Below are 11,791 nucleotides of genomic sequence, written 5' to 3'. Positions count from 1 at the left end.
GTCAGCGATTCCAGTTAGATGAGGACACGTAGCAGCTAGTTACGAAATTATTCACACAGTGGGACAAAGTGTTTTGCCAAACTGGTACCTTCAGCCTGGTGCATCTAGGGACGCTTGACTCAATGCTAATAGCAGTTGTGCCCGATTGGCGTACGGTCATCTGCCAGAGTTTTTATTTGCAGCCCAAGTCTCACCATGGTGTCATCCACAATGGCAGTTCCACCAACAAAGGTGTTACCGGTAAAGAGTTAATACAAAGCTGCCATCTGAATTAAATGATTATATCAGTCCATATCCTGGTCACATTTGGATCCCCCAGCAGACAAATGAAGCTTTGACACCATTTCTTGAACGTATTTTGACTGTGTTGTAGTATACTATTAAGGATAGAATATTTTATCAACAGGATAGCTGTCACATCTTTCCATTCATGACAATTACTGAGATGCGCAACAGAAATCGGGCTGCTTCATATGATACACAATGTTCATGTTGTCTGCGGAAGTTTGAGTGTACAGTACAGTAGAACCATAATCCATTTGAAGTATTAAATCCAAGACTTTTCAATAAATTCACATACTGTGATGTCAAAGACAAAACATGGGAAGAAATGCACATTGTGTTTACATACTAAGCTTTGTATTGTTGTTCACTTTGTTCACAATTTTCTTTTCAAACAACTTTTGAATTACATCTCAAAGCACAATTCTTGGAATGATAAGATATAAGCATTAACATTTATTAGAATTGCCCTTGTGATTCTTTGGCATTAAAAGTTGAGCTAATGTCACATTAGCTCTCAAATTATTTTTTCCTATTTGTTCATCCACAAGTTTGAAAGTGTCTTTATTCCACTTTCAGTTTCTCGGTCCGCAAGACTGAAATCCAAGTCTTCATCTTTCTCAGTGACATAACAACTGGAATCATCACAGGTAAGAAAAGTGGAATGTACACAGCATACCTGCAAAATAATCAATAGCGCATTTTTAAAATTTCAGCATTTGATGTTAGCTACTGTTAGCATAAAGACAGAATGAAATGCAACAAATAACAGATGATGCGTAACAAGTAGAGACCAGGGCAATAGTACATAAATTATAAACTCTGTGGAGGCTGGGTCACAAACTTTTGGAATTTGTATAAATTCCTATGTAGCAAGAAAGGTAGGAAACCACTGAAAAGATAGTTAAAAAGAACAGATACTGGATTTTTTTATCCTGTAATCTCTTTGGGCCCACTCTGCCCACACAACTCAAATTTCACTCATCTTGGAATCACACCTGTCTCCCATAAGTCCAACCCCTCGTCCAAGTCGTGGGAGATGGGCAACGGCACAAAGTAGGGGACTGCCTATAGGGGCGATGTACAGCGGGGACTTCGTGTGCCCCAGGACCGCTACGGTAGCTGGGAAGGCCCTATGGGAACCCTGAAACGTGACGGCTAACGGGGCTCTGGTGAAGCTGCGATAGGCCTAGCAAGCCAGTAGTGGATAAATCAACTGCTTTCAAAAAGGGAACATGCCTCGGATCACGGAACGGATTTAAAGGAAACTGACCAAGCAATGGAAAAGGATTACGAGATGGTTTACGACTGGGCACCTTAAACGTAAGGACTCTAACTGGGAAGTTAGAAGAAATTGTAGAAATGATGGAAAGGAGGAAATTGGACATCTTGGGACTTGCTGAGACTAGGTGGAGAGGAGTTGGTGAAAAACCACTAAGTAAAGGATGTAAACTGTACTGGATAGGGAATGAGAGGGGAAGAAATGGAGTGGTAATAGTGGTCAGAGAGGGTCTGCAGGAGGAGGTGGAAGGTATCAATGATCGAATGATAAAAGCCAGAGTACGAGTGAAAGGAAAAAGCATTGAAATCATCCAAGCATATGCCCCACAGGTGGGGTGTACAAAAAAGGAGAAGGAGGAATTTGAAGATGACATGCAAAAGCAGCTAAATGGAGGTAATCAGATTATAATAGGGGACCTCAATGCACATGTTGGCACAGACAGGAAAGGATTCGAGGAGATAATGGGACCAGAGGGCTGGGGGAACCGAAATAGAGAAGGAAAATTGTTGCTGGAATTCTGCAAGAGGAATGGGCTGGCGATCGCAAATTCCTGGTACAAGAAGAGAAGTAGCCACAAAATAACTTGGTACAGTGGAGACTGGTCCCAAACTTCAGTAGTAGACTATGTACTAGTGGATAGGCAGATGATGAGCAGCCTCACAGATGTTAAGGTCATTCCGTCTGAGGCCTTAGACAGTGACCATCGGCTGTTGGTAGCCACCCTGAGAGAGAAAAAAGATAGGAGGGCAACAGACATACAGGAGAAAAGGTTGAAGACATGGATGCTGAAAGAGGATGAACGGAGGACCCAGTACCGGACACTGATCAGGAAGAAGCTGCCAAAGGAAGATCAGAGAACAGTGGAAGAAGAATGGGGAGATTTTAAGAGGGCTCTAGTTGAGGCAGCTGAGACAGTGTGCGGAAGAACTAGCACAAAGAGGAGAATTAAGGAAACCCCATGGTGGAACCACATATGTAAAGAGGCAGTACTTCGAAAGAACAAAGCCTTCAGAGAATGGTTCCAGACCCGAACAGAGGAAGCTATGGTAAAATATAAGGAAAGCAAGAAAGCGGCACAGACCATAGTAAGGGCGGAGAAGAAGAAGTGGATGGAAAAATGGACAAGAATGTTAGAAGAGGACAGTGAAGGGAACAAAAAAGTACTTTACACCATGGTAAGAAATAAGAGGAACGACAGAAGCGAGTGCCTGAGGATCATAGATAATAATGGAAGAGTTGTGGAGGAAATGCATGAGCTCAAAAAGATTTGGAAGGAGTACTTTGAAGATCTGTTGAATGCCGCCAAGCGGGTAACTAACAGCGATGGAGAGCCTAAGGCAGCAGACGATTATAATAGTGGGAAAATTGATGATCTAACTTGGAATGAAGTGGAAGAAGCCATAAAGAGGATGAAAGGGGGCAAGGCACCAGGTTGGGACGAAGTAACAGTGGATATGATACGAGCAGCAGGAGAAGTAGGAACCCAGTGGCTATACAGAGTGCTGAGGGTGGTGTGGAAGGAGAACAGAATTCCTGAGGATTGGAAGAAAGGAATTATAGTCCCGATCTTCAAGAAAGGGGATAAAAGGAGATGTGAGAACTACAGAGGAATTACCCTGCTATGCCACTGTGGAAAAATCTATGAAAAGATCCTGGAGAAGAGAATAAGAAGCAGTATTGAAAGTAGACTGCAAGAGGAGCAGTATGGTTTCAGACCGGGAAGATCAACAACGGACCTCATATTTGCGGTAAGGCAACTGCAGGAAAGGCACTATGAGTACGGGAAGGACTTAATCATGGCCTTTTTAGATATTGAGAAGGCGTATGACAGTATCTATAGGGACAAGCTCTGGGATGTGCTGAAAGCAAAAGGGATAGATGACGAGATAACACAAAAAGTCAGAAAAATGTATGAGGGAAGTGAGAGTTGTGTGAAAGTGGGGAGGGAACGTACTGCATGGTTCAAGCTGGAAAATGGGCTGCGACAGGGAAGTGCACTTTCACCTTTATTGTTTATTATTGTTATGGATGAAATCCTACAGCAAGTATCAGATGCGATTGGAGATCATAAAATGAAAGCAGTGCTTTTTGCCGATGACCTGATGTTATGGGGAAATTGCGAGAAGGAGGTGCAAGAGCAGTTAGATGTATGGGAGGCAACGGCAGCACAATATGGAATGCATTTCTCTGCAAAGAAAAGTGAAATAATTGTCACAACAAGGAAGAAGAATAGGCCAAATGTGGATATAACTTGTGGAGGGGTAAAACTATAAGTGGTAGAGAACTTCAAGTACCTGGGAAGCATGATTGAAAGTAAGGGGGGAAACGCAATGGAAATAAATGAAAGGTGCAGAAAAGCAGGGCAGTTCTTCAAATGCATTAGGGGGCTTATTTGGAGCAAGGAGGTGCCACAGAAATCCAAGGGAATTATATACCGAACCTACTTTGTCCCCATATTGGCATACGGAAGTGAGACATGGGTAATGCATAAAAGCGACAAAAGTAGAATACAAGCTAGTGAAATGAAGTTCCAGAGGAGCAGGTTGAGTGTAACAAGACGAGACAGATTGCGAAATGTGTATGTGAGGGAAAGACTAAAGGAGGAACCAGTACAGGACAGGATAGAAAAATCAAGACTGCAGTGGTATGGACACATGAAGAGAATGGATGAGGGAAGAATTCCAAAGAGGATGTTTGATCTGCAACTGGAGGGGAAGAGGCCCAGGGGAAGACCAAGAGATAGATGGGTGAAGGGAGTGAAGGAATGTGTAGCGAGAAGAGGAGAGAACTGGACGAAGGTGGAAGAGGGGGAATGGTGGAAAGACAGAACACGATGGAGAGGCTTGTGTTCCCGACAGACCCAGCCAGTGGCTGGAAACTGTCCAAGATGATGATGATTGGAATCACACCCTCTTCTCCTGACTGTCTCCTGTTCTATCTTGGCTCCCAATCCACTCCTTCATGTCACTGTGTGCTGTGCACAACTCCACCTGCCTGCAGCCAGAATTAACGTCCCTTGCTTAAAATGCAGAAATCATTAGCTCATGTGTAAGATGAAGGGGAGAAGAAACTGCTGCAGTCTGAAGAACCATCCTAGAATTGCTTGAAGTGATCTACGAAATCAATGGAAAAAATAAATAAGGCCAGAAATGAAGCTACGTCCTGCTCCTCTTGGCTAGAAGTTCACAGCACTGGACTTGGTATATCCCCCTCAAAATATTATGTATAAATACATTATGGTAGTTGAACTTAATCTAGTCACCATATTTCACTACTGTCAAGAAGAGTACTGATCCATAATTGTATATTTAGTGTGGAACAATATATATTATTTCTTTGATTGAGGCACATTATGTTTCCACATGTTAAAGAAGCTGCTGAAGGCCATGTTACTCACTTTTGATCATCAGGAAAATACAGAAGAGAAAGCAGAGAAGGATCAGTGAATGCAGCCTCTGCTTGGAGGAAGGCATTTCTTGCACTAGACAGTCCACGAGCAAGATTTCCTCTTGCAAGATGTTCTACACTAGTATGCAGTCCCTCTACAGCTGCTTCAACAGCCTCAGCCACATCCTTCCCAATCACTATGTTGCTGATTTCTTCCAAGAGTGCTGACAACGACTGTAGCGTAAGGCGAGCAGACAGCAGTTGTTCAAGAGCACGGATCCTCATCAAAGCATCAACCTCCCATAATCGAACTGCTGCTTGTGGCTCCGGCATTATAGATGCACGTGCAATAGGAGCCTGCAAAAGATTACACAAATATTATGCTCTGTAGTAACATTCCACTGTGGTAATACATGCATTCAGCATTTACTATTACAGTTTTCATGTAAATGAGAAAGTAGGAGAATGATAAGATAACACTGTAACAATAATGAGATTCATGGAAACTAGTAGCGTACGTTTCAAATTGTGCCTTGAAATAAGGCACACTTTATTCACCTTCTCATCACACTACACACAGAATCTTTCCCACTGTCCTTCTAACCTCTGCAACATTGCAGTCAGACCACATGTCTCTCCTCAAATTCATGGCCATAAGTTTATTGGTTAATACCCTCTTCATAGCCACCACTAACAACTTGTCCCATATGCCTTACTCAAGCTCCATTAATGATTTATTTTCTCAGACATATTTCACATCACACAAGACTCAATAAATATCTGCTATCAGCATGATATTCCCATTTTCAAATATTCTCTGTCCTTACATTTATTACAATATTCCTTCTTGTCTTGTCACGTTTTTCTTAACCAATGGTTCTTCCCCTTGATTAGTCTTGGTCTTCTTTCCCTTGAATCCTTCCCTCTCTTTCACCATATGAATAAACTTCTGTTTTGAAAAACAGTACTTGCAGATTTTTATTTATTATGAATGTGGCTGCAACCATGTAGCACATGTAAGTACTTTCCATCCAAATTTAATGGTAAAATCAGACATTCACAGTCAAAAAGAACATCTTAAGAGTATGTTAAAGGCAAAAGAAATGTCGGTGCCTTTCAATATAATGTCCTCATTACCGGGTCGAATATGTTCTTCATTCGGACGTAGGTCTCCGTTTTTCTAACCGTTACATCTAATCAGTATAGCACAAGTCACCGAAGTGGTGCCAAATAGAAATACTTGTACTAAGTGAACCAACAACCCCAGACCTCCTGGCCAAAACTGCCACACGATTATTTCATTGCTAATCTGAAAGCATTGTGGAAAATGTTTCCAGGTCAGGATCCCTTACGTGGAAACTGAGAATTGAAAGAAAGGGTTTAGGGAACTGGGAAAACTGATAATGACAACATATGTTGAATTTCTCTTCTAGTCAATCTATTCTTAAAGCCTTCATTGCAGACTTCTGGTACAAAATTCCTGTAGGATTTTACTTAAACTTAAAAGTGAGAAAAGTGTGGGGATGTTTATAGTCGTAGTGCAAAGCACTATAAGCTTTAACAAATCTATTCACAAAATCTTTAATGCACTGAATAAATAAATCTGGACAATAGTCTTAAGTTTATAATTACTGTATCTGAAGGTCAGAAAAGAGGTAACAGTAATTTGTTAGTTATTCCCAAGTTACAGAAATATGATGTGTATACTGGAATGAGAATAAGCACATAATGTGATGTTGTGCAACAAAGCTCATACAAGGCTAAAATATTAACATAAATTTAAGATAATATGTGGCTCATCTTAGTCAGTTAGCACCACTATTATCACCCATTTAATGTCTGGAATGGAAAGCAGACTGAAAGCAGTAGTTGTGCCACATGAGAAAGGTTTTAAGAGCAATAATGGAACTATTTCATTTTTTTTTTGTTCTGTTTTTTTGTTTTGCAGGAAACATACTGAAAATAGAATCTACAGAACGTTGCACCTTACCCATACAATGGTTTTTGTCTAGTGTACACCAACCGAAAGCCTCAGTTCCATTTTAATGTATTCACATTATTAACCAAAACACTATATTTACAGCATTATAAGATGTGTTTTTTTCCCCAAATTTGTCATTTGAAAAATGCAGGGGCACCTTACATTCCCAGACTAAACTATTGCTCTGAAGTCAATTTTGTGTGTTGTGTAGAGGTTCTTACATGTACATATGAAGCTTTGGCAATGTTGTGCAGATTTATTTTGGAGAGGGAGAGATAACTTGGCTTTTTATGAACATCTACCATGTTTAAGCTGCAGTTTTCCTGACTCCATTTGTTGTCAAGATTGAGTCAATTTTAAAATTGGACAAATACTCAACAACAGTATACATTTCTGCAGGAAAATGTAAAAGTCTAGAGAGGACCCAGTGGCATATTTGTGTGTTAAGTGTAGCATAATGGAAATGAAGGGTGCATCAGCTGCTGGTTCTACACTAACGATTAAGAGAGATCAGGCAGATGACACATTTCGAAACAAGAGATGAAGGAATATTGTCACATTCTCACATCAGTATAGATGTAGAAACTGCTATGTATTTGAAAACAGTTTTTTTCTCAGGTCCCACAGTAACCACAACCTTGGAAACTGACCATATTTGGAAGAAACAGTCACATATTTGTGGCAGTAAAGATTGCACATTTCATTGCTACTCATTTCATTCACTATGCTAGTAATTCCCACTCTTTCGCCATTGCAGAACTAGCAATACATTTAGAAAAACCATTGGGAGTATGTTAAGAAGGAAGAAATGCCAGTAGGCTTACAAATAAGATAATGATATCACTGATGATGAAAAATAAAAATGGTGATATCACAGATGATTGACTTAAATATAAAGCAAAAAATGAAGTGAAGATAAAAACCTAAACAATTTCTTTTTGTTTATTTTATTTCTCCTTGCATTACTGAAACACAGACAATCAATGGTACAAGTTTAGAATAAGTTTATGTTAACTTCCTATCAATAGAACTGTTTGAAATTTTGATTAGTCAGAATATGTTCAAAATAAAATTTTCTCAAGGAGTGCCCATCTTTTCTTTTATAAAAAAAAGGGGGTGCAGGCAGAAGGAGAATTAAGAAGGAGGGGGAGGAGGAGGAGGAGGAGGAGGAGGGCACCTCTTATATGGGGGATAAAAACAGAATATCTACATATACATGCAGGAATGGCAAAGTTAGAACTGAACAGTCTCCATCATGTTCATCATAGATAATTTTGATTAGCCTTTCCACTGTTATGAATATCCTTTGCACATTGAAAGATTTGTTGCTAAAGAAGACAGCATAGGACCGTATTAGCATTTAATTTCCTAAGCATAACAGGCAGCCAAATGAAAACCGAGTACCTGCCACAATGGGACCATGCAATTGCTCCACTGAAAAGTTATCACCACATGCATTAAGGAATTTATCCCACTGGGAGACAAAACAACTGCTGTTTTGTAGAATGTGGTTGGCCGCTGACGGATCCACAACTGCACCCACTCTTGCACATACTCATCCAACTGAAACTGCTGTCCACATGGTCTTTCTTCAGATCACCAGATATGTGAAAAATCACAGGGTAAAAGATCCGGGCTGTATGGAGGATGCTCCAGTCTTTCCCAACCAAATCACTGAAGTGTAGCCTTTGTCCAATTGGTAGTGAGGGGACGGCCATTATCATCCAACAGGATGAATCCAACTGACAGAATTCTGGGGTGTTTTGACTTTATGGTGCACTCCCAGTTTCTGCAAAGTGTCTTCAAGGTGCTGTGCATTGATTGTGTTTCCACATTCAAGAAACTCTACGAGCAGAGGGGCCCTGCAGTTGAAGAAGATCTTAACAGAACTTGTGTGGACAGTTTTGGATTTCTCTGGAGGGGGAAATGTGGGACATTTCCTCCGCTGTTGGCTCTGTTGTTTGCCATTGGGCTGTCACAATGCTGTCTGCCAAAATCATTCTGTTGCGCGATAACACCCGCCCCACCTGCCAATAGGACAAATGCTATGCTCCAGTAATTTGGTTGGAAAACTGCAACATCCTCCATACAGTCCAGATCTTTCACAGTTTGATTTTTCAGATCTTTGGTAACCTGAATAAAAACACGCGTGTAAGTCAGTTTTAGCTGGATGAAGAAGTGCAAGAGTGGGTGCAGTTGTGGATCTGTCAGCAGGCAATCATATTCTACGAAACAGGAACTGTTCATCTCATCTCCCAGTGGGATAAATGCCTTAATAAGTGTGGTAATTATTTTTTAATGGAACCATTCCATGGTCCCACTGTTCTGCAGTTCAGTTTTCCTTTGCGTGGCCCTCATATTTTGCCAAATATTTTTCAGCAAATGATATACAAATACCACAGCTTGAAAATTAATAAATGAATATATTCAAGCAATTATGTTTCTACTATAATAGTATCCCAAAGTAGTACTAGCATGGAACAATAGTGATATATTAATACTTTCAGGGGGACACTACCACTGTCAGTTGCTATAATAGTGCACACGTAAAAAGGGATGTGGTGGGGGATGAGCTGTGTACCACGTGATATTCCAACCAATTGCATCATTCCACCACAGCTGCCTGTAACACACATTTTGGGGTGCACATAAAACATTTAGCATTGATTTTCACGTTAGTTTGAGTATGGTGAGGGTACTTAGCTACTACAGTGTTCATTGTGCGTGGTACAAGGCAAATACAATAAGCATTACGTTAAGAAGTGACAGTTATAGATTTTTACTACAGTAGCATGACCATGAGATGTGGGGGAGGGAGAGGGGGGGAGGGAGAGAGGGAGAAAATCATGTAGCCATCTTAACTCTGCCTAAAATTGCAGTACTTACGTGTTCAGGAATGCCAATAAGACTTCGCAATTGCTGCAACCAAATCGCAGCCAGACTAGGCCAATCAGGATTTACAAGTACTGGTTGTGGGCCCGTACATGCATCTGCAGTAGGATTCTGTAGAACAAGACCACCCCAGCGAGGTGAATGGAATCCCATTGTGTATCCAGGCAAGCCAGAGTATTTGGAAACTGACTGATCACTTGCCAGCAAGCGAAGGGGGGACTCGCTGCACAGTGGTACGTATACAAGTAGTTGTATGCACGGATTATTTGATACATGAGATGCTGCAACATAAATTCCAAATCAATATCATTTCCAAAACACTGCTGATAAAAACCATTATGCACGATTAAAATCAACTTCCAAACAAGTAATACTAAATGCCCCCATCTCAAAACAGAAATGGCTAAAAAACAAATATTCAGCATTGCTTCAAACAAAGATGTCATTGAAATTATCATACCAGCTGCTGGACAATACTGATTAATATGAATAATTTGAGTGAAAGGAAAGGAAACAGGATGTGAAAGAGGTAGGAAGGAAACAATGACTCATAGCCACACAGAGCACTGGGCAATGCAATTGTGAGAGTTGAAACTGCTTGCCAGACTAGGACTTGAACCCAGATTCTCTGGTTCTCTCGAATGGTTGCCTTAACAGCCACAGCCCTCTGGACAAACTTTCCGTCAGACCCAAATTCCCAACTTCCGACTAGTTGCACTGCAACAACCCCTACCCATTAACCCCCTATTCACAGATTTCTGATTCCCGTAAAAGTTCAAATGTTAGTTGTGCATCCACACTGAAACTTTTTATCATCAGAAAGATGTTGTGCCCATATGATTTGCGTCTTCTGTCAGACATCTCTGACAGAACAGACACCACTCATATCTATAACACTGATTAAAACAAATGCTTATAACCTCACACTATTACTAACTTTTAACTCTTTTTAAGCTATTCATTCTTTTGTTTACTTTTGTGGTGGTTTGCATTTGGGCACGGTCTCACCACTTTTTGGTACATCCTGAAAACACAGAGACAAGAGTACACAAAGTGCATGTCACATTATGTCCACAAAATCTATACTTAAGGTAGTCAAGAAAATTTGTAGCAAGACACCATGAATAACATAAGTGCCTAGAGCCCAAAATAACATTCGGCATTCGCACAATCGTTACCACGAAAATAATAAACAAGATGGATTAATCAACACAACATTTTTTTCTGCTGCAGGGTGAGGCACAGAATCTCTTGGCAGTTCCTACTTTGGCATACAGCATCCTACAATTGGCATGCACCTATCGTATCTGTTAGCTTCAATATTATGAAAAGGAAACTTGCTACTCACCATATGGTGGAGATGCGGAGTTGCTGATAGGCACAACAAAAAGACTCTCACAATTAAAGCTTTTGGAGCTTTTCGCCATTAAAGCTTTCATCAACAATACACACACACACACACACACACACACACACACACACAACTGTAGTCTCAGGCAGGCAACTGAAACCACACTGCGAGCAGCAGCACTAGTGGGAGTGGTGACTGGGTGGGGGTAAGGAGGAGGGTGGGGGCAAGGAAGGGGTGGGATAGTATTGGGGGGGGGGGGGGGGTAGCGGACAGTGAAGTGCTGCAGGTTAGACAGAGGGCAGGGGAGATGTGGGGAGGGGGGAGGGGGAGTAATGGAAAAGGAGAGAAATAAAAATACAGCGTGTGATGGTGGAATGACGGCTGTGTAGTGCTGGAATTGGAACAGGGAAGGGGTTGGATGGGTGAGGAACAGTGACTAATGAAGATTGAGGCCTGGAGGGTTACGGAACGTAGGATGAATTGCAGGGAAAGTTCCCACTTGCGCGATTCAGAAAAGCTGGTGTTGGTGGGAAGGATCCACATGGCACAGGCTGTGAAGCAGTCATTGAAATGAAGGATATCATCTACATAAAAGTTCTCTGGGTTTGGTACCGCG

At 41.2% G+C, this 11,791-nt stretch overlaps 1 protein-coding gene across 1 annotated transcript in view; it reads right to left on the bottom strand.

Moving 5' to 3' along the window:
• Positions 1-614: 614 nt before the first annotated feature.
• LOC126418587 (GPI transamidase component PIG-S) overlaps positions 615-11,791 on the bottom strand; it is a 51,441-nt gene continuing 40,264 nt past the window's right edge. The window contains exons 6-8 of the mRNA XM_050085409.1: positions 9,819-10,105; positions 4,962-5,308; positions 615-961 (exon numbers count right to left, since the gene is read on the bottom strand). Of these exons, the coding sequence (XP_049941366.1) occupies positions 847-961; positions 4,962-5,308; positions 9,819-10,105 (749 nt within the window). The 3' untranslated portion in view covers positions 615-846. The remainder of the gene's footprint in view (positions 962-4,961; positions 5,309-9,818; positions 10,106-11,791) is intronic.

The sequence above is a fragment of the Schistocerca serialis genome, chromosome 9, assembly GCF_023864345.2.
Source record: "Schistocerca serialis cubense isolate TAMUIC-IGC-003099 chromosome 9, iqSchSeri2.2, whole genome shotgun sequence".
Taxonomy (NCBI): domain Eukaryota; kingdom Metazoa; phylum Arthropoda; class Insecta; order Orthoptera; family Acrididae; genus Schistocerca; species Schistocerca serialis.
The sequence above is the reverse complement of the archived record's forward strand: the minus strand, read 5'-3'. Positions and strand labels throughout refer to the sequence as shown.